The sequence below is a fragment of the Haemaphysalis longicornis genome, unplaced genomic scaffold (assembly GCF_048455015.1).
Source record: "Haemaphysalis longicornis isolate Haplotype H1 unplaced genomic scaffold, Haemaphysalis longicornis Haplotype H1 scaffold_10, whole genome shotgun sequence".
Lineage (NCBI taxonomy): Eukaryota > Metazoa > Arthropoda > Arachnida > Ixodida > Ixodidae > Haemaphysalis > Haemaphysalis longicornis.
In genome coordinates this window covers 46556632-46583613 of record NW_027526204.1, presented here as the reverse complement: position 1 = coordinate 46583613, position 26982 = coordinate 46556632, and the positions used below count along the sequence as shown (strand labels likewise).

The 26982-nt window shown below is 48.7% G+C and overlaps 1 protein-coding gene across 1 annotated transcript; it reads right to left on the bottom strand.

Annotated features, from left to right (window-relative positions):
• Positions 1 to 6142: 6142 nt before the first annotated feature.
• Positions 6143 to 25603, bottom strand: LOC144158451 (TNF receptor-associated factor 5-like). The gene is made up of 2 exons (XM_077689331.1): positions 25190 to 25603; positions 6143 to 7398 (listed from the first exon to the last, which is right to left on the bottom strand). Exons 1-2 carry the CDS (start codon positions 25478 to 25480, stop codon positions 6166 to 6168), a joined length of 1524 nt encoding a protein of 507 aa, XP_077545457.1. The 5' UTR covers positions 25481 to 25603; the 3' UTR covers positions 6143 to 6165.
• Positions 25604 to 26982: the final 1379 nt, after the last annotated feature.

The following is a 26982-nucleotide window of genomic DNA, read 5'->3' as shown; positions in this document are numbered from 1 at the left end:
ACCAAACTTGTGTTTTCTCTTCATGGCTCCTTTAAGAGGGTTACTGGACCTCTTGATTCAGTCAATCCGAAAAGAATTTAAAAGGGCCACTCGTTTCATCTCTCCTTCCGCAATAACAGCGGCATAAACAAACAAACAAAAACACGTGGAAGGAGCTAGGTATAACCACAAATGAGCCCCCTGCTATTTCTGCAGTTCAGCTGATCCGAACTCTGTCTCACCTAAGCTACAAACACAACCTATTCACAAGCCGTCAACAGGGACGGAATACTCCAGCCAACCGGAAACACACACAAAAAAAATGCTAACACTAAGTGCGAGTAAAAAGAAATTGGGTCGTGTCTCCGGAGCGCGTAAACGGCACGAACAACGAGACAACTCAACCTAAAACACTGATGCGCGCTATAACTGCAAACATGCACAATCATTCCGGCATTCGACAACACGAACAAAAGGAATAAGGACTGGCAAAGAACACGGGCAATTTTGCAGTCAACAAAAAAAAATAAAACGTTAAGTTTGCATTGCCACTGTGCGCACGCGCGCAAATGTCCTCCTTGACGGCGTAGCCTGATAACGTCCCTTCAAGAATGTTCGGCTGTGCTTTCGCTCACTTGCGGTGCACAGAAAGTTCAGTTCGGTGCGCGGATCGATCAATTCGGTGCACGGATCGAGCACTCAAGGCCTCTCGTCGCGCACAACCGCGGCACACACATACACACACACCACCAACGAAAAAGGACGGGTGAACGGGAACGTTCACGTCCGTCGTGGCGGTGTTAAGGCTCGGAGGCAATTCAATACTAGCCTCCCCAAGCAACAATCTGAAAGCAGGGGAGTGCATTCGCGTACATCCAGCCCCCTCTGCAGATGATCCAGACCGCGTAGCGTTGCAATGTCAACGCAAGTCTCGACAATTTAGCCCCATGAGGCGAACACAACTTCGGGGAAGACGGAGTGGTATCGCAAAATGCGACTTCGCTTCCTGTCCCATAGGCCTAGTGGCCATGCCTCTCCAATGCCCCAACGTAAGGCAATGCAGCGCGCTGGCAGCGTGAGCGCAGGGTTGATGCTGGAGCGTAATGGCGGCCCGCGAACGCGACGACCTTCTCGGGATCATTCTTTCCCTTACGCACAGACTGCCCCACAACAACAACCTCACCAGCGCCTGTCGCTACCAAAAACCGCTCGTGCGCGCTGGGTGCATTCTGAGCAGCGGCCTGACCGAAACCGTTTTTCAGCCGTCCCAGCACGCACTCATCCTGGCACAACTCAGAACTATGGCCTGTGACACACTGCCAGGTCGCAGAACTTAGTGCGTCAACCCATCCAGCGCGGCTCCCGACTAAATCTCGGTAATGGCCGCAACCAACACTAAAGCTACGAAACTCTACCTCAGACACCGGTTTCGCGGGATCGCCGATTGCGTCTCGTTCCTCGCTTTCAACTGTAGCTGCCTCCTCACACGGTTTTTCCCTCTCCTTCACAACCTCCTCGGGAGCTCTCATTCTTGGTTTCGCAGTCTCCACGCCTGCGTTTTCGTGTTCTCCATCGGCCTCCTCGGTTACACTCTCACCATTGTTGCGAGTGTGGCGACCACAGTCTGCTGGTAGCGGGGCCGGTCGCCGTCGCTACGTCGAGCCAGGACTAGGGGAGAGCTTAGAGCAAACTCAACGGGTTTATTTACATTTTTACAGTGAGTTGTCGAGATGAAGACAGATCTTCGGCGAGCCGCAGCACGCCCTTTTTGTTGACCCCCGATCCCTAGTTCCCTAGGTTAGGGATCCCCATACAAAACAATGCGGACCAATGGTGATGTACGCTCCTCGCTGTGAAGCACCACCCTCGGGTAGGAACACGCCTTTCAGGTATGTCGGCAGATGCACCGCACACACACCCACACACACACACACACACACACACACACCCTTGCCACTCGTCAGGAGCCTGTAGTAGAGAAATTACTCGATGTTTTGCGCAATGTTTTCACTCATTTTGTCTCAAACCCACTTGAAAACGAACGCCTAGTCAAGAGTCTGTCAACTTTTGGCCAGTTCGCTCAATCGAGCGGCAGACACACAAGAATCTCAGATTTCGGATAGCGTAAAGCAGACGATCCTTTCTAAAACAAACCCGCAGCTGCTACCGTTACGATTTTTTTTTTCACACAGCTTACCGGAACCACGTCGCTCTTCACTCCACACAGTATTCTATGCTTCACGATCGGTATGAGTGAAATGAAACAGCTCTGAACATTCACCGCAAACGCACTTTGCTAATATTTTTTTGCTACTCCTGCTAGTCCCAACCATGATGAAGCGCAACTGTACATCACATGGAGCGAGGTTATTTTCGCGCTAGTGGCGTCAATTGAGTGTAAAATTAAACGTCAGCGTCCATCGCACCAACAACCGTTACTCAGCTGAGGAAAACACAGTACAGCGACAAGGCAGACGACGAGTATAGACTGAACACAGCACAAGCGCTGTCTGTCTTGGTCTTTGTCTCCATTCGTCCTCTAATCTGTTTCACAGCTGAGTAACAAGTTGACCAACAACATTCTTCGGCACCATTATACATTTAGCACCGGTACTGCCAGCGGACCACCCACCGTTACAGATCCGTACTGCTCACAGACGTTAAAGCACCGCCCATTTTCTGTTGTATGGCTGCTGCTAGACCACTTTCCCCTCAGCACTGTTGGATTGCAGGAACGCATTACTGCGCAAAAAGTTGACGACGGCATAGAAGACACACAGGACGAGCCATGTCCTGCGTCTTCGAAGTCTTCGTTTACATTTCGTGCTTCAATACGTTCAGTAGCTGAGCACCAACTTCCCGAAGTCCTCTTCTTCTGTAACCTTTCCACTGAGTGGCCATGACAATTCGATTGATTGATTGATTGATTGATTGATTTTAGGGTTTAACGCGCCGAAGCAACGAAGGCGATGAGGCGCGTTGTAGTGGAGCCCTTCGGATTAATTTTGGCCACCTGTAGATCTTTAGGTGCGTCGAAGTCTCGTACACACGGCTGTTTTTCTTTTGGCCTCCATCAGAAAAGCGGCCGCCGCGGCCGCGATTCGAACCCGCGACCTCGCACTCAGCAGCGCAACACCTTAGCCACTGAGCCACCATGTCGGGCGGCCATAACATTTCAGCGCAAAAGAGCGGCCTACCGAGCGCTAAATCCTGCAGACTTCTTTGGAGATCCCGGTTGCGTATTTGACAATGCTACAGACAACCAATAGGAGAACCCAACGTTTAAAAACGTGTCGGTAGGCTAAACCGACCCTAAAGAACAGCGAACACTCCTTGTTTTCAACGAAAATGCGTAGAAGTGACCTGAAATACCATTATGGAAAAAATTACTCCATCTTCTCCTAGAGGAATCCTGAGTAGTATGCGAAGCAGCCATGGGGTCCACTGAAGTTCCCATTAGTTTTCAGTTCATCGTTTTCCGTTGACGTTCTGCTTCGCGTGCCTTCGTTGTATCAGTAGCTTCTTGACGTAGTTTGAATAAGTGAAGGACATAAGGCGCGTTCGTAGCCCATGCTCACGTCTCAGTTTGTAACGCAGTGGGAAGAGCGCCCCGTACCTTCCGTTGCGGCCAGTGAGTCGTGGGGTCGAAACCGGACGCCACCCAACTATTTCTTTTTATAGTAGACTGCGCTGACGTCAGCCGAAGCGCTGACGGGGCTGAAGAGACGTGCATGCGCAGTGGAGTGCGGACGGCGGACAACGACAACGAGGGAGGGAGGGAGACAGCCCCGGGCATGAGATGCTTCGCATCTAAAAAAATTCAGGCCAATCCACCATCTGAATGTGGTTCGAAAGCAAAGCTGTAAACTACCTACAACGATTACCCCTGAGGCGTCACTTAAATTCCCTCACGTCGCTCAACAAATAGTATCAGTAGCTCAACAAATAGTATCAGTAGCGACCGAAATTGGAATACGCCTCAGCCATCTGGCATCCATCACAAACATATCTAACCCTTCAGATTGAAGCAATTCAAAACCGTGCCGATCGCTTTATCTCCTCGAAGTATTCCACCCATATCAGTGTCACCGCGCTCAAGCTATCCCTCTCCCTACCAACTCTTCATTCACGCCGCGTCATCGCCCGCTTATGCCTCATCCACAAATTATTTCACTGGCCACAGTCTAGGCACTCTCTACTGAGGCCACCTTTCAGAATTTCCTCCCGTTTAAATCACAGTCGTCCAATAGCCCCCATTACCGGCAGTACATCAGCATTTAGTTCATCCTTTTTTCCTAACGCTGTATCACTATGGAACACGTTGCCCGACGACATCGTCACATTCACTGATAATAAACGTTTTAGAGATAAACTAGAAGAAAATATTGTCACCCAAGAATAACCTTCCAGTTCTACTGCTGCAACACATATTTTGTATAATATGTATTGTTGAACTTAATCAGTGTTTGCTTCTTCCACCTATTGTTAACTCTGTAAAATTATGTCACACTTATTTTGCGATGTTCCTAACTTAGCCAATGTTTTGAACTCTGGTGCTTTAGAACTTTTGTGTTTTTGCGTGTTTTTATGTTTTTACCAATATCTTGGTTCATTTGTATTTCTGTAAACAATGTTTCACGACCCTCCCCTTATGTAATGCCTTCGGGCCTTTAAGGGTATAATAAATGAAATGAATTGAAACCAGAGAAAAGTGAAATGCACTTAACCATACCCGTTGTTACTTCAAAGAGATATTTTTGGTAAGTAATTAATCAATGCATGATGTATGAACGGTGATTGGTTAAGTTGTATTGGTGTAGCACACGAGTGGAAACTTTTTTTACAAAGCTAAAGGAACCTCAAACCCGGTGTTAGACGATCTCACTTCTTTGTTTCTGCCACCGCGGACGGAGGCGACGAGATCGGCGGCATAGAAGGAATCAAGAGCAGGATGAGGAGGAAGACTTACTTCTATTCAGATTTCTGAACGGCCCAGAGTGCGGCCCAGAGGAGTGGTTCCTTCTCCCCAGTGGGCGCCGCCTGTCCACCAGCTGAAGCTGGGTAGGCGGAGAGGGCCTGGGCAGAAGCATCTCCCATTGCTTTTGTTGGGTAGTTGACGGATAGAGAGGAGGGTGCTCAGGGCTAAAGTCTAACACCCCGCGTATGTGGCGGACGGTTCCTACTTCTGAACAAAATTTACATTCAGCGTCGTAGCGATTCGGGTGCATTAAGGAAAAACACGTGGGGTGTTGGAAGGAGCCCGATTGTATGAGTCGTAGAGTAGTTGGTTGTTCTCTGGAAAGGAAAGGGTAAGGCGAAGGAAGGGTCTGTCTCTGAAAACGATTATGCTGGGTTATGTCCCTGAACGTGACGAGCGGTTGACTGTCATCGTGCAGCTTTGCTTAAAAAAAATTGTTGGATTAACGAAAAAAAAAATTACCCCGGCTCCACTCACGCCGCTAACGCTGATGTTCACAGCAAAGCTGCGTAGCATTCCAAATCGCAAGGCTAAGATTCACACAAATTTTCAAACCCATCTGATCAAGTAGCGCTCCTTCGCTTGCCAACTCTCGCGTGCGCTCCCGACGGGGGCGACTTCTCCATCCGGGGAGCGCGCCAGTTAACCCATTTTCCGAACATTCGAGAAATGACCACCAAGCGCACTCGTCGACATACTTTTTTGTTCTAGCAATCATGCTAACCTTTTCTACGTGTGAACTAGACCTGCTGTACTAGCGTTTAAAATTTTAGAGCCCTGAAAAAAACAGAAAGAAAATATTCTTATGCCATGGTCCCAGAAACCCTCATACAGACTTGCGATTAGACGCCATCAGTCAGGGTGGGCGAGACAGGAACATTAGTCTTCAAAATTGCGTTGGGTGCGATTGACTCTCCCCCCACTGAGGCCTCGAGGTCTCCTTTACTGAACTAAAGTTCTTCTGTACGGCGTGCAGCCCAATAGGTCCCAGGGTACAAACCACTTCATTGACTTCTATGCGCGCACTACGATACAATTTACCGATTTCGCGTTGGATCTGCTTAGACAATAGCAGCTGATACAGAAATCGACACACACACACGTTAGTACTCGTTTATTATCAAATTCGTCCCCAGCGTATATGTACAGTAGTACTACAGTCACGCATGTCATTTATCTGTTCACTAGAATGCAGAAAATGAGTTTTATTAGCACAGCTGTGACACAGTGAACTTGAAGGAGACCTCGTCGTTTTTCACGCATCCATTTCTTTCGATGTCGCACATTTTTGTGTATCCTCTACTGCATATCGGGTCGTTTCTGGCCGTTGTAGGTCTTTCTTCTTGTTTAAAAGCACCAGTACGAAGGTTTAGCACGATTTCCTGCGGAATTTCCTCACCCTCAGCATTGAAAACATTGAAGCACAGTTTCTTCCGCAAAGGCCAACCGAGTAGCGAGTCATACCCTCCTTGACATACCCGGTAAATCAAATGAAGGGTCAGGTCTCCATCGTCTTTCAGTATTCTAATCCCTGGAAGAATTGAATACCCAAAAAAGTACTTAGGCTTCTCAGCCGAGGCCTCTACTTCTCCGTTAATGGTAGCAGCCTTTTTCAATTTTGACCACCCTCTAACGGTCCACACGAGTGGCTCAGAAGTGCATAGCGGGAGTTCCGAAATAACCTGAGCAGCTTTCCCTAATGCCGAAATATTTCTGCATACATCGTCGCTTAAGCGCTCGTTCAAACATTTCAAGGTTTTTTGCATGTCCAGTTCATTTTTCAAGCGCTCACGGGCAGTGTTCTCTAGACATTCAAGCCTTTGTTCAGTTTTCCATAACACTTGTGGCGTGAAATCAGTAAAATCCTCCAATTCTTGATGCAAATTTTGACATGCTACGATAACTTCACTTGTAGCTTCTGTAATGTAGGTTTCTAGTGACGTCTTAATTTTCCTTACTGACACTAACACATCACGCAGTGTATTTGTGATCAATGCCAGCTCCTCGGCTGTTCGATCTGCAGATAGCTGGCTTTGACGCATGCTTTCTTTAAGTGTGTTGTCTAATGTATGCACAGATTCGGTTACATGCATGTCAGCATCTGCTCGTTCCCTGAAAAGCTGCACTTGACCCGCAATAAGTTCCTTCGTTTCTTGAAGTGATGATTGCACAGAAGACAGCTGGTCCCGCAGCTGTCTGATGTCATGTGCAAATGGGGTGATCGTTGCATCCAGGCTTCCGTATCTCATGCTTGAAGCGTTGCCTTCTGGGATGAAACAGTCGTTGGTTTCCAGGTGGCCAGAGAGTTCCTTGTACGCCATGCTTTGTTTGCAGCGGAAACAGGTCACTGCGTGGTACTGGCAGTCCTTCTGGAAATGTTCCACAATCTCGCATGCCGCACCGAGGGCGTCGCAGCCGTTGCTCAAGTTCCAGCAGTGAATCTGCATAAAGAATCAAACAGCGTAACACCAGAATTCATTTAACATCGTTTTTTATTACTGGAAAACACTGCGAAAAGGGGGACGGTGAAAAAAATTGGCCGCGTATCTGCTCACTTCGTTGCAAGTGTTGAGGGAAGACGATAGTGGTCTGGCGCCCCTGCCATGTTAATGCCTCCCTTCTCTTTCCCGCTCTCCTCTCATGCTGTTCCTCTCCCAAGATAAACACGCTAGAGGATTGCTCAAGTCATTTTTAATTTTCCTCCTTCCACTGCTCCACGCTGGGTGCCTCGATGCTGTACAGAAGAGACGTACGTAAAACGAGGCACCCTACTCCACCTGCGTTCCAAGAGGAACGCGGAAATGAACTAGCGGAACCTTTCGTTACTGTTTTGCCGCTTGCTTCCTTAAAATGCTTCTAGAAAAACCGGGTGCGACCGCTCTTGTATTTTTCTGGTTGCATTCTTTATTAAATCAACCATCCGTGTATTTTAAATAAAGGTACACTGCGAATATCGCTTATGTATTGAAGACTTGCCCTAGGTGAGCGTAACATTTGTTTGGCCTCAACAATCTTGAGAAATATGAACATTCCCACCGGACTTCGCTGTGGGTATATAAACCTACTGTCCAGCATCTGCCTTACCTTTGCCCGGACGGCTGAACAAAGGGACAGGCCGACTGACAGAAAGACAGACCAAAATTTCTACGTCCAAGTACCCCAAAAAAGAATCGTCCTTCACATACACACACCAAGGGGGACTGACAACTGACTTTCCCAGTTAAAAGTCAGTGAGCTTTAATAAATGGATGGGTGAGATGCTTTATATCGCCGCCACTTTAGTGCTGATGATTAAGTTTGTTTTCTGGCGCAAGGGCAACGAAGGCCAAAGAGCGCCAACAAAATGGTTGTGTCATGTCTGGTGTAGTATTTTAAGAAAAATAGTTAGAAATGTGATAGAATACTGTGGGGTGTATAGAGCCCCTAATTTAAAACAAAAACTCATCAAAGCTACCCTCTCTGAGGGGCTTGGTTGTGCGTGGTATAAGATTTCTTTGAAAAGTCCAATGTCTCCAAGGTAAGTAAAGAGGCGTTTACTTGGAATGAAGGGCTGATCGCCTAAAAACAATGATGGATGAAGTGGAATCATGTAAGTGTACAGTTCATTTCATTTCATTTCATTTATTATGCCCTTAAAGGCCCGAAGGCATTACATAAGGGGGGTCATGAAAAAGTGTTTACGGAAGTACAAATGAACCTAGATATTGTTGAAAAAAACAAAAAACATGCAAAAACACAAAAGCAATAAAGAACCAGAGTTTGAAACATTGACTAAGGTAGGAACATCGCAAAACAAATGTTACACAATTTTACAGGGTTAACAATAGGTCGAAGCAGCACACAATGATTAAGTTGAACAATACATTTTGCACAAAATATGTGTTACAGCAGTAGAACATGAAGGTTAATCTTGAGTGAGAATATTTGCTTCCAGTTTATCTCTAAAACGTTTATTATCAGTGCATGTGGCGATGTCGTCGGGCAACGCGTTCCTTAGTGTTACAGCGTTGGGAAAAAAGGATGACCTAAATGCTGATGTACTGCCGGTAATGGGAATGCTTCTACGAAATGCTTCTTTCTCGCACTGTGGAAGTGCGGACATTCAATTAGAGCATGCGTTGCTGAGAGACGACGTCCTTAACTGTTTCATCGTGGGGGTGGGGCTCCATTTAGAAGATGGGAATGAGTGGCATATGTATGGCCTATACATAGTCTGCACATGTACACTTCTGTTGTTCTATGAGGTTTTTCTGTGTAGTAGCTGCCAATTTGGGGTTTTATAGTGTAGAGTTTGTTTTCTGTCTGCGCGTGTCAGTGTTGCTGCCAGCTTACTCGCATCTCGAATGAACGGTTTTATGTCAAGGTAGGACAGCTGAGGAACATCGATTTCACAACGCAGTGCTGCTGCAGCGGCGCTGTGGTCAGCGAGTTCATTGCCAGGAATTCCACAGTGCCCAGGCACCTAGCACACTATTATGGTGTGTTTTAAAGCATACGCTATTATTTCTTTAACGACCTTGTTCAATGTAGCATTCTTACTTTTTTTTTGCCTGGGCGTAACAACACTGGGCGTCACAACACTGTTACAACGCTTAAGGAGTCTGAATATAATTAATTGTGTTTTGGTTCGTGGTATGTGTTCCACGGTTATTAAAATAGCATGTGCCGCTGCCGTAAATATACTTGTGTTCCTTTTTAGCATTCTTGTGCTGGAAAAGTGGGGACCATGTGCTGCACATGCGAAGGCAGTGGCAGACTGAGGCATCCGTTAAAAAGGAGTGTATGGGTACATGTATTGTAAATGCAGAAAGTGTTGCAGAATGAGTTCCTTGCGTGCTGTCTTTTGTTAATTTCTTTGAAAGACACGTCGCAGATGACAGAGAGCAGATTCCAAGGTGCAATAAAATCTGTGATGTTTGTTTTGTCGGTGTCGGTAAGGGTGACACTAAGGTCCTCTGCCTCTGCTCTCACTGGGAAACCAAAACGCAGAGGGAGTGACGGACGGCATAAAAACAACATTTCAGATGGTGCGTTTTGAATAATAGCATTGAACGGATTATTTCTCATCGACGTCGCTCTCACGCAGTATAAACGTGCAATGTATGTGCGTTGGTGCAGGCGTTGGCGCAGCATACAGGCTTTCTAAGGGATTCTCCGGAAAGCCCCAGACGCCAGGCGGAGCTCTAAATGCAACACGGGGTCGAGCATTTTTAAAGCTGTTTTTGGAGCAGAACCATACACCACACTGCCCTAATCTATTCGCGATCGCACTTAACTATTGAATACACGGAGCACTATTGTCCATCTGCACCATATGGTTGGTTGCATAGTTTTTTACTAACGTTCATAGGTTTAGCGCATTTATGTTTGAGTTGTTTAATGTGGAGGAATAATCTGTGCCTTCCGTCCAGCAGAATACCCAAAAGCTTGCGTTCATTTTTGACGGGAATCACTACACTATTAATTCGGACTTCAGGGACAGGCCGGACTCCATGCTGCCGAGAAAACAAAATACATGTGCTCTTTTCAGGATTACTCGTGATACCATTTTCATCGGTCCACTTTTCAAGTTTATTAGCATCCAGTTGTAACTGCCACTCGCAGATTCAGGGATTACAAGATTTATACCTGGTGAGTTCATTTTGACAATGAAAAGTGCACAACTCAGTACTCCCCCCTGCGGGACCTCGTTTTCTTGAATGTGTGTTCTAAAAAATGCTGCTCCGACCCTTACGCGAAATGTTCGCTCAGACAGGCAGCTTTCCATAGTGTTGACATGCTTCCAGATACACTGTAAGATTTGAGGTCACGCAGGATGCCATAGCGCCATGCAGTATCGTACGCCTTCTCTAAGTCGAAGAAAATAGACATACAGTGCTGCCTGTGGACAAAAGCATATTAAACGTACGATTCCAAGCCTTTAAGCTGGTCGGTCGTAGATCTTTCCGAACGGAAACCTGCCTGGCAGCTATCTAGAATACCATGGTATTGTAAAAAGTACATGAGCCATCTATTGACCATCTTCTCGAACAGTTTTTTTAAACAACTGGTAAGTGCTATTGGCCGATAGCAAGAAGGAGAAGAGGCATCTTTCTCTTGTTTAAGCAATCGTACCACAATTGCGTCTTTCCAAGCTCTTGGGAAATGTCCTGCACTCCACATCTTGTTAAACCAATAAAGGTGTCTTTCGAGGGTGCCTACGTGGAGGTATTGAATGATTGTGTATGTGATCTGGTCTGCACCTGGTGCTGATGTCTTACAAGTCACCAAGGCAACCTTAAGCTCGTGGATGGAAAAATGGACAGTTGTAAGAGTCCTCTAACGATTTCTTGATGTCCCTAATTTATTTGCTCTCGGCAGGGGTTTTGCACCTCATAAATCTGTCTGTAATGTGAAGAGCTAGATATAAGCTCAAAGTGTTTGGCCAGTGTGTGCCTGGTCTTCTGAAGTGTTACCAATGGTACTAACAAGGAGTAAGGTTGTTTTGTGCCCTTTGAACTTCCTTATTCGGTTCCACACCTTGCTTGCGTCAGCGAACAGTTAATCGAACCCACAAAAGCTCTCCAGCTGTTGGTTTTGGCTTCTCGGCGAATGCGCTTTCCAACTGCCTTGGCACGCTTGAGAGCACTAAACTTATCTGCAGTTGGGTACCTTCGAAGATTACCCCAGGCCTTGCTTTGTGCTTTGTATGCGTTTTCCACACTCTTCATTCCACCAGAGCCTTCTGGGATTTTGAGGAGTAGCGGAGGTTTGAGGGATTGAACTCTTGGCAGCCTCGATAATGAGGGCGGTAACAATACTACAAGCTTCATCTATCCGTAAGTGTTATGAATGTGTAGGAGAGCTGTGACCATTGCTTCAAAGCCACCCAGTCTGCACGGGTTTCTTTAAACATTTTATGGTATATGGAACTGTCAGAGAGGGTATCTAAGCACTTAAAAGTTACAGGGAAATGGTCACTCCCTTAAGGGTTGGAGTCCACGTTCCACTCGAACGAAGGGAAGAGAACGGATGAACCAATTGCAAAATCGATGGGTGACTAGGTATTGTGTGTCGTGCTGTCGTATGTTGGCTTCTTTTGATGAATTATACAGGCACGAGACGACAGTAGCAATCTCAATTAAACGGCCCCGGCCATCTTCGCGTTCAGATCCCCAGAGGTTACTGTGGGCATTAAAGTCGCCCACCACTAGGAATGGGTCCGGTAGCTTATTACAAGGATTCAAATTCTGAACTACAAAGGTGAAAGTCAGGGGAAATATATATTGAAACTATGGTTATTAACCTGATGGAAATTATTACGCGTACAGCAACCACTTCGAAGTTGTGGTCAAATGAACAAATTGACAGGGAATAGAATGTGTATGACTATCACTACACCACCAGAGGAGTGAGAACAGTTGCCCTATCTTTTCTAAACACAGAATTGGCGGTGAGCGCGAACACAGGCGGCGCTGCGAAGCGCGCCTCCGTGACGTCAGCTTAGGGATTCTCGCATTCGTCGTCTGCTTCACTCAGGATCGCTCTCCCTGCTGTTTCTTTGCGCTCGGTCAACGTCTGATGCTTTTCCGCACCAGAATTGACGTGCGGGTAACTTTTTATAATAATAGGCTTAAAATCGCATACACTAGCTCATGGTGTCAATTAAAGTATAGTTTTGGATACCGCTACGGCAGAAACATTGCCGGCGCCTGTGCGGAGCGCGAAGAGTCGGAGCTAGGCGTCAGCTTCTCATGTAAGCATTCGAACAAAAGGAACAGTCAGCTGCTAATAACCGACAACAGCGAAAATGGAAGACCAAAACAAATTCTAGGCCTTCAGGGCTGTCGGCTTTAGCAGAAGGCATCACGATTCCCGGTAATCATAGGTAAGGTAAAACAGTTTTTGCAACCTTGCCGAACGCTCGAACGCATTTTGTCACATCACTTTACGTTGTCAAAGCATGAAAGTTTGCCGACATGCACTACAGACTGCAAAAACTATAGGTTGAGTTCCAAATAACCCAGTGTGTATATACGCGCGTGTTGATTCTATACCAGGCATCTAACCCGTATGGAGGTTTATTGAGCAAAACGAGTCACGTCTTCGTTAAATTTATAGTAACACATATATGTTTGTTAAGACCTGGAGGGATATTTCGGAACATTTTGCACAGCCATATCTTCCCGATATTCGGATATGCGTTATAGGAAAACTGCACTCAAGAGGAGGAGGAGGAGAAATGTGAGGAGGGGAAAACTTTGTTTAACAATTAAATCGATCTGGTTAGTGGGCCGGGTCCTCAGTCCAGGACAAGAGAGTAAAAGTAATTTTCTTCAAATCATAGAACTCCATCCCGAGTAGAATAGGATTTGTTCTTCGCGCCTGGAATGGTTGAAAAGCAATAAAGAGCTACTTGGAATTCTTCTTCGGTTTCGAGTCATGTAATATATGCAGGTATACTATTTATTACGTTAGTTAACGAGTATATCATGCCTTAAACACCGTAATCATGTCATCATTGTTCGAGTTGAGAGTCAGTTCGTTATGATAACGATATAATTACGATAGAAATTCGGAGCACAAAAGCCGCCTTCGAGTAGTGTGGCGCGATCGCGGTGGCGTAGCACAAACCTTCTCATTGTATTCGCATGTGAATAAACAAAGCACGCTGCGGATATGCACATTCTTGCACGCAGCCGTAATGGAAGCCAATTTGTGAAGAAGGGAATGTATGCCATACAAAATGAAGGAAATATCCACACGACCTTTGTGAGGCTCCCAAACATCCCGAAACCTCCTAATAAGATGTTGGTGACGGCGCAGAAAAATTAATGCGTTGGGCAGAAAAAAAAAGCAAGAAACATTAATCCGATACAAGACAACAACGAAAGAAACAGAAGAAAGCCGCTTTATTTCCTGCTGTGCGATGAGCGTGTAGAGGCCGCTGCTTGGTACGTAGTATTAAACTGTTGAGTCTTCATAGGAGCATCTCAAAAATACTGCAGGGAAGCCTACGCATTTTCAATACTTATCGAGAAGCTCTGATCGCCGATCCTCGCGAGTAAGCAAGAAAGGACGAGTTACACACGACCTTCTGACCGATACTCTGAAGAAAGTTGTTCTCTATCTCTTCGTGTGTTGCAAACTTGTGGGGGATACAGCTTCAAATTATTCAGATGCGTCAGAAGCTGGCAAAATAACTGAGTCGCTAGAAATACGCTTTTTAACGCACTACAGCAACGAAGCGGGCGATTTTTAGCCCAGGCACTGTTGCCCCTCGCAAGCGGAGTGTAGCAGACGACAGCGGCGCGAATCCCTAAACCGACGTCAGAGCCAGGGGGCGCCACTCAAAGATCTCACCGCCAATAGCGCTTCAGACAGTTCGTCCTTTTCGATTGTGATGGTGTTCCCTGAAGATATAAGATGGTTGATTGGTTTTTATGAAGAATTTAGTTTGTCATCCAAGTTTTTCAATAAGCCCCCGCAGTTCTATTGTGCAATGCATTGTATTACCATAAGTGTTTAAAGAGACAGTACAGCGTGTATCGGTGTGTTGAAGACGGGTGATATTATCTGCAGTACTGAGCCTGTGTTAGGGCCAGTTATTCGCGGAGCTGGTTTTTTCCCATGGCCGATGTTGCCACGCTGCTCGTTTGGCTGAAGACCTGACCGATCTGGCGTGGGTGTTACGTCCAACTCCTCATCCGACGGTAAAGGAGTAAACTGAATCTCCCTCCTTTTGTCGTGGACTCCTGGGAAGGCATATCGTGTTTTCCGCGCGAGCCAATGACGGCTGTAGCGTCGTTGTACCCGTGGATGTGGATGCAAAGCTCCCCACCTCGCTGCCTACTGTGCCTACAGGTGACAGCGCAGCAGGAGCGGAAGGCAAGCCGTCTCCACCTACGGAGTCTGTTGCCACCTCAGCCGCAGTGGAATCCACAGGCTGTGGTACAACATTTTGGGCAACCGAAGCCAGCCCAGTGGGGGGTGGTGTTGGGACCAGGTCAGCGTTGCTGCACTGGGTCGCCACCAAAACCTGATGATGATGATGATTCCTATTGGTTTCCCCTTTGAAGCGGGGTGATGACATGTCATCTTACCAAAAAGGTCTAATATAACCATGTTTTACACTCTTGGTTTAATACTAGCGCTGCTTATGGCAGGCACTAAAGCTTATTAGGCCCGAAATACTTTCTTTTCCCTGTTACAGGTGGTAACTGTCCTAGGCAATATTCCACTCTCTGCTTTTCGTCCACCAGCATTCTAATATTTTCGTCCCCTCGACAGCCTTGAATTTAACTTCCTCTCTGATACCCTTAAATGCTAGGGCTTCTGAAAGCTCAATATTCCCTTCATGTAGATTTGGATGGATACCCTGACATTCTAACACTATGTGCCGCATAGTTTGTTTCTTTTCAGCAGACCACACATACCCCATCATTTTGTGAATACTTCCCCACAAAACTCTTAGTTCGCCGGCAACCTGCTCTAGCCTCAAAAAGCAAAGCACTGCCCTGGGAATTATCGTAGAAATTTTCCTTTCTGATGTTCATCTCAGCCCTGTACATCTCTAACGACGTTTTAGCTTCCATTTTTTCCCTCCATTTATTCGTTTCAATCTGCCTTGCCTATTTTTTGTTTACCTTGGCTGTTTTGGATTCCCCACTGTTCTTTCCGTATTTCATCGTTAGCCTTCTAGTCTTCCTTAACCACTGCGTGTCCACGCTTTTAAAGTATAGGTACCTAAAAACCTTAGCTGCCCACCTTCGTTGATTCATTGCCCTCAACCTCATCTCAAAGCATATTTTACTCTGAGCTTCTCTAACTTCAAATGACGCCCAGCCCATATCTCCCTGAACTGCTTCGGTAGTTGTTTTTCCATGCGCGCCCAAGGCCAAACGTCCTCCTACCTGACGCCGCTCTACCCTCCCCCCCCCGGTGAGCAGCGTCAGTGTAACTTCCTGAGGGAAGCATCGAATGTCTTTTCCGAGCTTTTGGGTAAGACAATTTATGCGTCACATTGAGGTTTATGATTTCTTTCTCATTTTTTATTTTTTTGCAAGAACGGGAGCACGTGGGGTGGGATCCTTCACAGTTACAACAGTGAAATTGTGTGGCATTACACACATCTGTCTGTTGGTCGTGCTTCGAGCATTTTGCACATGTGTTTTGCCCTCGACAGTTGATACTGTGCCCGTACCTTTAACATTTGAAGCAACGTCGCGGGTTTAGGATGTACGTCCTTATCTGACAGTGGGGAAGTCTGCTTTTACAGATTCGGGGGATCGTACTGCAATCAAAAGTCAAGATTCTATTTTTGGCTTTGATCTATTTCCATCGCGACTCATTGTGATGCGTCTAACCGTAGTCACCCCTTGCTCACGCAAGCCCTCAAGAATATCTGCCTCAGTTTCATTTATGAGATCAGTTTCCGAGAGGACGCCTTGGCAGCTATCGAGTGTTCGGTGAGGTGTTAGTGATCTGTAAGTCACCTATGCTTGTTTGTTTTAGAAGGTTAGCAGATTGTTCCTTAGTTCTGACCTCAATAAGCATGTCACCAGATGTTTCTTTGCGTCATAGTTTTTTCTAACTAAACCTTCAATGAACTTGGCGATCAGGAACACAGATTTCGAAGTTATTGGGGTGCCTTTGTCGATACTTTGCATGAATAGAAAGCGAGGAAATGTTCTTCACCAGTATGACCGGCGGAGCCCAGGGGCTTTTCGATGGCTGTATAATGTCGTCGCTGAGCACGTCGTCGACTTAAGTAAGAATGGCTCCCCTCTCGTGTGAAGAGACGTGGTACGGTGACTTTCGGATGGGTCGGGCTCCCTCTTCGGTTATTATTCGGTGCTTCGCTAGAGGTGTCTGACGTAGTTTTGAGTTCGAAGAAAACCACTCCCTGTAGCGACGCAGCAAAGCCAAAAATTTGTTTCGTTCTGCTTGCGGTAATGCCGGATTCACGTCGAAGATATTCGGAAGATTGAAGGAATCTTCGGGTGCGCGTTCAAATTCGGCAACCGCGATCACGTCACTCGCTTTTTGCGTTTCTTCGAGGAATGCTATTGCAGCGCCGTTGTTCAAATGCTGGTACTCGTCGGTGAAATTAGTGACCAAAACGTGAGATTGGCGTTGCTTAAAGCGCGCAATGCCTCTTGCGACAGAGACACCACGTCCGAGAAGCAACCTTTGGTCATTTTCTACGATAGCGTCGACATCAGGAACCGCATCTTCACCGTAGACGCTGATCAAGCTTGCGCGGGGTGGCAGTGTGACATGATCGTCGGCGATCCTTACAGCAGCACGGTTTTCGGGGTTCGGTTCAGGCGTCCTGCAGTGACCGGACGAAAATGTTATATACTGGGCCTGTAGACCAATTTTTGCACCATTGTCCGTCTAAAAAACATATTCCCGAAGGAAACGCTGAGTAGATGCGGAGACTCTCGGGGTTCCGTTGTGTTTCCGTTGTGTTTGTGGGGTGGTGCTGACGCTTGCTTGCGCCAACGCACTAACTGACGGGACTGTTGCTTCCATCACACTTCATCGGAAAAACGAAGTGAAGTGGAATCAACCGCAGCAAACGCTGAACTGAACGCGCGCAGCGCTCTACCCGATTTACATTCAAGGTTAAAGGAGAGGAGACGAGAGGAGTAGAGATGCGCAAGCACCGAGCATGCGCCGCGAAATCAGAAGCGAGAACGCGAGAGAAGCGAAAGCGAATTGCACGAAGCTGGTACGAGTGAAGAAGTGGCGGGAGTATCGCGCAGCTGTGGGAGAGAGGGAAGGAGGAGAGTTGCGAATGCGCAGTGAGTGCGGACGCCGACGCGGGACATGCCCAGACAATAAGATGCTCCGCATCTAAAAGTCCATTCCGAGAATTACGTCACGGCAGCAGTTAGGCAAAATGACGAACGCCGCAATGTACGTTTTGCCGTCTAGGTGACGCGTGATGTGCACGTTCCATTTGGCGTCATGAGGTGGCCTCCTGCTGTGCGTGTAACTTTCTTCAACTTAGACGCAAATGGTCCGCTCATTAATGAGTTGTCGGCTCTCGTGTCTATGAGGGCGACTACATCAAAGCCTTCGATCGACAGCTGAACGTCGAAGGCCGCCTTCCTCGAGTTGCGGGTACGTCGTGGCGACGTATCTCTGCTTGTACGTGTTGACGGTCGGGCACTATGCGTCGTCGTCTTCGCCATATTCGCAGCGGCAGGTTCGGTCGTGTCGGGTACGCGTCGCGCCGCTTTGCTGTCGTTGCGTTCGGAAGTCACGTCAGGGTTAGATCGGGTCGTCGGGCTGAGGGCCTATCGTGAATCATGGTCTTGAGTGAGCCGCTGCGTCGTTGGAGGGTTTTCATTTTTCCGCGGTCGTGTAACTACCTCCAGAATTTGCTGCTTTCAGTTTCCCCGCGTGCGCTGGGGGACCTTCCACGTGAGAAGTCAGCAGTGCTACGGCGGTTCGGCGACTGGTACGGCTAGGGCGACGGTGAACGGTTGAAACGGGATGGTCGTGGGTTGGTGTTGGAGAGGTATTCTTCGATCTCAGTAGGGCGCTGGCCGTGTCGGGGGCGTGGGGAGTCGACGGAGAACCCTAGCAAGCCGAGCCTCTTGTAGGGACAGCGACGGTAGATGTGGTCGGCCTCTCCGCAGTGGTAGCACAGCGGACGATTATCAGGAGTTCGCTATACGTCCGTCTTCCTCGGCGTCTGGTTTCGGGCTACCGGGGGTCAGGCGGGCGACAGTGGGCGGTGGTACGGCAGGTCTTGTTGACGACATGTTGGAGCAGGGCGGGGTCGGCGAACTGCCGCGGAGTTTGACCTAGCTTGTGGCTCGCGGGGTACTTCGGATGGCGTAGAAGTTCCCAACGCGTGTTGCACTTCTTACCTAATCACGTCGGTAAGGGAAGCGACGTGGGGCTGCGGCGGCGTAGGGAGAAGTTTCCGCAGCTCCTCTCTCACTACTGCGCGGATGGTCTCGCGTAGGCTACCATCCGGAATCCGCATGTTGTTGACGTAGTTCGCATTGGCCGCGCCAACAAAGTTGCGGTCATACTGCTTAGCACGCGTTTCGAGAGCCTTCTCAATCGTGCTGGCTTCGGTCACGAATTCGGCGATGGTTTGGGCGGGTTGCGGACAAGTCCCGCAAACAGTTCCTCCTTCACACCGTGCATCAAGAAGCCTAACTTCTTTTCTTCCGTCATTTCGGGGTCCGCGCGGCGAAATAGTTGCTTCATCCCCTCAACGACGGTCACGTGTTGCGTGCGCGTTTCCAACAAAAGGGCGGCTCGTCCTTTCCGCACGACGGTGGCGAATGTTTTGAAGAACTCCCTCCTAAAGAGTCCAGTCGGTTAAGGGAGCTTTCATGGTTTTCAAACCACGTTCGGGCCGCATCTTCTAAATAGAAGAAAACATAGCGGAAAGTTTCTTTTTGTGTTAAAGATGCGGACGCGCTCCACTTTCTCCAACCAGTCCTCAGGGTCTTCTCCCGGGGATCCGCGGAACGATGGTAGTTCCCGGGGCTGTTGAAGAACGAGGGCAGGATTGGTAGTGCTGGTCGTGGTGCCTGCGTTTATCATGGTGGTAGTCCCGATGTCTTCTTTCTTCACTTTATCCGGAAGCCATCCAAACTCCGCCTGAAGACTTTGCTGTCGGCGGCTGGCACGAGTGGGACTTGCTTGTCAGGTTGACGAGGGCGTAGGGTACGTTTACCTAGCACCTTACCAGATGTCACGTGGCGAAAGACGACGCAGTTGTCTTCAAGGAAAACAATTTTCTTGAAGCGAGCTTGTGCTCCCCTATCAACTCAAAGAATACAGGCGGCGAGGCAGCAGTCAACAAAGTGACGTGCGAAGGCGAGCGTCGAGAGTCGAATGCCGCGGCGTCTGCTCTGCAGGGTTTTATCTTGCGGCGCGACCGTTTCTGGAACCGTCGATTCACATCCAGAACATTGTAGATCAAAGAAGATTGTTCTGGGCTAGTGACGTTAGGGTGAAACAGTCTGCTTATCTAAATGAGATAGCCCGTGCGGCGTAAAAATAAAGATTGGAAGACGCGCTTCGCTTGGGACACAGATAACACAGCCGGGCGCGGCCGGGAAGTAAAAACAAAAATAAATAAACAAACCCATACATGGTTCCCGCTAATTTTCTAAAGTCGTTGTTCAAAATTTTCGTGGACTGCAGGACAAAAAGGCCATAAATTCAGATGTAGATCTCGTATCAAATTAACCAGGGTACGCGAGCGATTGCAAGCTTGCAGCGCCATCTTACGTTGCTCTTCTGGTGTCGAGACATCGCACGGCGTATGCGCGTCTCTTCATGCTTCTCAAGTGTCTTTTTCCTTGGCTGCCGCGGACAAAGTGGTTACGTGCTTGTGGCGCTGGTTGTCGCTTTATTTGTTCGCTTTGTCACGCGTTGCTTTTCTGGATAATGTTGTGGTTTTTTAAGTGAAGCCTCATACGGCTATACGCGAAAGTAAATTGTGGCAGTCCCTCGTTCCCATAAAACTCCTCCGGCGCAACCAATGCGCGAACAAACCATTTAGGAAGTGGGAGATTTGCTGGGTTTGTCACGTTTAGTCTGACTAATGCGTCTGCTTAGGGAATGCACGTATCGGCTCCGTTCCCGCGTGGAAATCAAACATAGCCTCCAATGGCAACCGGTGTTTACAGCGCAGAGTTGTATCTCACTCGGTTGGTTTCGCTTCGTCTGTGTACTCGGGCGGATTTCTACCGTTTCGGAGCCCCGCGCGAGGACTTCGGCACCCTGTCTTTCTTGGGCTACTTACACGAGAAGAGCCCTGTCTCTGTCTGTGCATCTCTGTATGTGCGTCTCTGTCTGTATGTGTTTCTGTGTGTCTGTGTCTCTATCTGTCTGTGTCTCTGTCTGTCTGTGTCTCTCTTTCTGCGTCTGTCTGTGTCTCTCTCTACGTCTTTCTGTGTCTGTGTGTCTGCGTCTCTCTCTGTGTACGTCTGTACGTCCGTCTGTACGTCCGTCCCTTGATTCAGCCGCCCGACAAAGTTAACGGGATGTTGAACAAGACGTTTATGTACGCAAAGATATTTTTAACATCTAAACCTGGTGGCAATTTTCATGCTCGTAAACATTGTTCAGAAAAAAAAAAACATTACGTGTATGTGAGGCAAAACATCACATCAGGGCTATTTTCAGTGCTCATTTACTTGAAAAGTGGCGCACCTTGCAATAGTGGTGCAGCACTGGCAAACAGCGGAGCTTGCGGCCCCTCTCCATTCGTCGGAGATCCGCCTGTTGCACCTCGCATTTATATGTGAACGCGGCTGAAAGTTCTCCATGACTGGCAGGCCCGGATCGTTTTGTCCGCAGCCTCTCACATCCCCCCCCCCCCCCCAGAATGGACCGCGTCAGGGTGCGCTGGAACCCGCGGCCAAATACAAGGCCAATGCCCGCGCTACGAACGCAAAGGAAATGCTGTGCGCCCGGAATGCGATGATAGCTGAATCAGTTGCACGCTGGTTTAATAACGAGATTGACCTCGGTTCGATTGCGACCACGGGAAGAGGTTTTTTTTTCCGTTACGATAGGCTGCGCACGTCATTGTTCCCCTCCGCTGCGAACCGCGTATCCCTCGCTCCTTTGGGGTGGCCGAGTGTTTAGGTTGCCGGTTTCACGGCATAAAGGTCCCGGGTTTGATTTCGGGGATTTCCCTACCCACACTTTCCGATTGGTGCTTTTAGGATTTTTGGTGCGACCGACATGCAAAGCTCGGCCTGAACAGCTCTGCTCATTTCCCCGAGGGGGACTATGTGGTGATGCAAAGCAAGGGGGTTCCGTGTAGGTGTCATGTGTCAAGGGCACCCCCTGAGAGGAGGACGCATCAAACCCCCCAAAACAGGAAAGAAACGAACAAAGGAACGGCCATTTGAAGTGCGCGCCAGGAGCGCGCCAATCAGCAAGCGCCAGCGCCGACGCACCGAGGAATCATGGGCAAAGGTGGCAGCACACTGGTCGGCCAATCAGGGAAGGCCACGCATGGGACAAGTGGCGAGATGGCCATATAAAGACAGGGAGAAAGCAAGGAGCCAATGGGAGTGCGCCACGGGAGAGCCCAGAGGGTATAAAAGCGGGGCGCACAAAGAGAAGGGGGAGGCAAGACACCGGGAGGGAAGACACCGGGATGCAGACAACCAGTAGGCGGCCGGAGCACGTGAGCTTCACGGAATGAGCCAGGGGGACGCGGCCAGGCCATCGACCACGCCATCCGAGCCTGGGCGGGAGCGGGCCGACTTCGCATCGGCACCGTCATCCTAGGTGCACCACGAACCGGTGTCTTTGTGGCCCCAGCAGCATCGGTCGGACCAGCGGCCAACATCCACGCTCCGTCGACGTTCGTCTCGACGGCCCCGAAAGGCGACGTTCGTGCCAAGCCTAACTGAGACCTCCAGCGGCAGCGGCTACCAGGAGGTAGCCACCGAGGAAGCGCGCCGCCGAAGGGATGACGGCGCGCATCGAACGCCGGCATCAAGGGCATCCAGCGGGAGCGGATACCAGGAAGTAGCCGCAGAGGAAACGTCAGGACGCGCGGAGCCCACGCCGTCCAAGGAGTGACCGCGCGCATCGAACGCCGGCAACGAAGCGAGACGAGGACGCCTACCACCGGGTCGCGGCCACGCAACGGGTGCGACACGTCAGCGCCGACAACAGCGGGGTAGGCCAGTCCATTAGGGACATATTCGTAGGATACAACTAGGGAGTTGTAGTGAGAAAGAGATGAAGTAGGACTTGACGTAATGAGTGAATTTGGACTGAAGGTGTACAACTTTATTGTAGAGCGTTTTGAGTTTTGATTTGAATTGTATATTGAGCTGTTAAGTTAGGCGTTTGTATGCGAGTTGTATTTTGGGATTGTAGAGGTTTGAGTGTTTATCGTTTGTGTGTAGTTTAAATATTGAGTGCTTTGCCTTAGGGTTTTTGAGTGTGTATTAAATGTATGTGTTGTTAAACCCGTCCGCTTTAAGGGCTCTTGGAGCGACAGTGTTGCCGGTGTCTTCCTGAGCCGGCACGAGACGAGCCGAGCGGCAAGGAGGAGAGCGGCGCTGATTGATTGATTGGGGGGTTTAACGCGCCGACGCAACGCAGGCGATGAGGCGCGCCGTAGTGGAGGGCTCCGGATTAATTTTGACCTCCTGGGGATCTTTATCGTGCGCCGAAACCTCGTACACACGGGCGTTTTTGCTTTTCGCCTCCATCAGAAAAGCGGCCGCCGCGGCCGGGAATCGAACCCGCGACCTCGTGCTCAGCAGCGCAACGCCTTAGCCACTGAGCCACCGCGGCGGGCAGGAGAGCGGCGTTATCACAGCTGGCGTGGAGAGGGGGACTAGGACGAGAGGTGAGGATGCCGGACGCCGACGGACGACTGAGGGTCGACTAAGAGATGGTTTGCATCTAAAAATGGCTCCAATCCACACAGTGAAGGTGGTTGGAAATAGCTTTAAATGACACCAACAAAAACTGCCCACGTGACGTCACTTGAATTCCCACGCGTACCTCTACAAAGAGTGAAACGAGTGATTCTGCCAGCCGTTACCTGGAATTCGTGGGGGCGGCGCTCCGAAACGCAGCAGCATCGGCCACGGCCAGGCTAGAGCGGTGGACGCCGCCGCCGTAGCCCGGACGTGCGTAGGCAAAAAATAAACTGAGAGGGGCGTCTTCTGAGGGGTTAGACAGCGGAGCCTAGCCATCCTGATGCGCTAGCTCGGGGCTACATCACCGCGCGACACCAACGCAGACACCGAAACAATTCGGCAAGTGAGGTTAGTGATTCCCATTTATACCGATTTAAACTGGTTAGTTTACTCATTTTGAGAATTGAGACACAGCTGAGGGAACTTTTATAATCGCTATTCATCAGATTCACTTGCTCCTTTTGCATTTTGTAATACCTCCTAAAACACAGCCGAATTGTTAATCACCAATTTAGATAACCGAGTCCAATTCGCGGCAAGCAGTGCGCGAAAGGTAGCGTATCTCTAGCAGCCAGATGCCTGTATGTGGTCGGTCTCTACATGGTTTTCCCCCCTGCAAAGCAATCTTTAACGTATATTTGCCTTACGCTCACTAAATTCCGTCGGGTCCGGGTTACTGGGCTGGTGCAGAAGGCACTACATGCCAGGCGAAGCACGAGATGAAGCACTGGTTTCAGCATTTTAGGGATATTTTACTTGCTGACCCATAGACAACACTGCCATATTTCAATCGTGAACCTACTAACCCAGTAAAAACACGTAGAAGGACTTGTTTGTCAGCACCATAAGAAGCTCGTAAGAGAACGTTGAGTATCGTCATAGCCTTTAGGCATCTATGTTTAAGTTGTTTCATATGTCGGATGAATATGAGCTTTTCGTCAAGGACTCCACCCAGAAACTTGTGTTCATTTCTCACTCAGATCGAGACACCATTGCGTTTTATGTCTGGATCCCACCGAATGCCACGCCTCTTAAAAACAAAACTCAAGTATACTTTCCTGGATTAAATTTAAAATCCTTGCTATCTTCCTAGCCAGCTAGCTTGTTAACACCAAGCTACCCTTGGCGCTCGCAGACAGACAAGTTACAAGATTTGAAGGATAGTTGTACGTCGTCTACAAACATTGAACAGGAACTTTATGGTGGCAATGCCTTGCTAAGCGCATTCATTTGCACAATAAACAGAGTGCAGCTCGAAACTACACATTGGGGCACGCCATTCTCCTGCACGTGAACCCTAGAGAGCGAAGTTCTTACTTTTGCACGAAAGGTTCTCTAAGACATGTAACGGGAAAGGGTGCTTATGTTATTCGCCATGCCATACCGGTAGGTGGCATTTTCGTTAGCTCTCAAATTTGTTTTGCTTCGGGGCAAAACAGAACAGATAAATTGAGCTGGTGTTTCAGATTATTGGCGCTTTCGGAAAACTCAATTCCGCGTTTCGCTTTCTGTCAGTACGGGCTATAGTGATATCCTGCTATATTGCGCCTCTGCCTCCGTAAACAAATTCATTCTGCAGATTTTAGTCGTTAGGTTGAGCGGTTTGGCCTTTGCCATGATGCTGTGCAGGTCACTTGATCTGCGCCCCGCCCAGAAACGCAGTCAGCGGACGATTATTCACGCGAACTTCTCTTTGTAACTGCCGACTGTACGGATATGCGTTTGCTTCAAAAATTGTTTTCTCCCCCACATTGTACTGCGACCCTCAAAAATTTGCTCTGGGAGAGAACGATGAAGGCATAACACCTACCTGGCGCTGTAGCAGGTTGTCGCTCGTGAAAGTGGACCAGATGACATCCTCTGGCTTGCAGACATCTTTATCCAGGGGACAGCGGTCGCATTCCTTTCTTTCGCGGTGGTCGTCGTAGCATCTGTGGCAGAGGGTGTGGTGGCATGGCAGTAGAGCTATCGTAGCCGAAACCAGACCGCAGGCACTGCACACTCTCGTCTTAGGGAAGCCGTCAACAAACACCGTGGGCCTCCAGTCTATGGGGCTGTCGAAGTCGAACACAGTGTAGCACTGCGTGCCGGTGGCCGCCATCGCCGAGAATTCCTGAAATGCTGGCACGTCCCTAACGGCGAAAGAACGACCACTGTCACGGCGAGGGTGTGTAAGAGTTACTAGTATCGCATAGAATATACTTAATCGCAGCACTTCACTGCGTTTGTGAGATGCTTGTGCGGAAAGGGTATTATCGATGTCGCTTATCACTGCGCCGTGCACATGAAAGCGAGGCCGTGAGGCACGTCCCAATTGATACAAGTCCGATAAAGCACGCCGTGCAGCTTTCTGTCAGCTCTTAACTACACTATCGGCTCTTTCGTCATGAACTGCGGAAAACAGTATAGTTTAACATTTCGACGCCTTGAACAGTTCTAGTATTACGACGCCGAATAGGAAAATCACAGCTGGTGAATCTTTCGACTACGATGGGCGGTGACGCTGCCATGCGATGTTTCTAATCGCGGGGCGCGCCTTATGTGACTGCTAAGAAGAGGTATGTTTTGCACGTACATTTCCCTCTGCTTTTTTAACTTCATGCGCAAAGGCCGCTCCTTGGCTAGGCTGTCGACGAAGTTAAGCGCTTTGGTAAACGCCGTCGGGTGACAACCACAATTTCGCTGGAGTAGGGCGCGGCGTGCCCACGCCATCTCTCAGATCCGGCAGCTCCAATTCCAGCTAGCCGCCAACAATAATGGCTGTGACTGCAAGCGCATGCGCAGATTCAGGTCACGGAACTGATAATAAAGGAACACTGTATCGCTTTGCTCTAAGCTACTTTTCTGGCTTCACGTCTGCTTTTTGTTTTCATGCAGAGATGAACGCAAAAATAATTATCAAAGTACGTGCAGATACGAGATTTTGAATTTTGAGATTCAAAAATACAAGCAAATTCAATGTTGCTCTCTCCTCTAAAATCGGGAGACTGCTGCTCTTCGATAACGCCGCATCGCGGGACCAGTGCGGGCAGCGAAAAATTCTGTGTTCCGGAAGTTTTAAACCCACGGTTATCTTATTTCGGAGACACCTTTCGGCGCTTCTTGAGGGCGTCGCTCGGCAGCACCGCGCTGATAAAGCGCCGACAAGTAGAAGGCGGAGACCGCCGAAGTCACCTGCCCGTCGCTGCGTTCATGTTTGTTGCAAGGCTTATTTTTAACTCTACGATATCCTTCAAGCTACTTTGGTTAACCGGGAGGCTGTTCATAACAGGACGTGCCCTGAAGTTATTCCACGAGGGATTCAAGGTGTGGAGTGTGTCCCCTGCCTTGCTACTGAAGCTTGACGTGAACTTCACTTGTGGGTTCACCGAAACGCGAGAAACAGTCGCATTCCCTGGTTTAAAAACGGAACTCATGAGATACACAAAAAAAAACCTCCACGAGATCAAACTACCTATCTTGAAAGGAAAGCCCATTGCGCTAATCACTCGGACATTCCAGGTTTTCTATTTATTGCTGCACAAGGCATAACAAAAACAATACACAACTGTACAAACGATGCTGACGGATTCAGGTACTGCATGAAGAACCAGTTGACGTTCG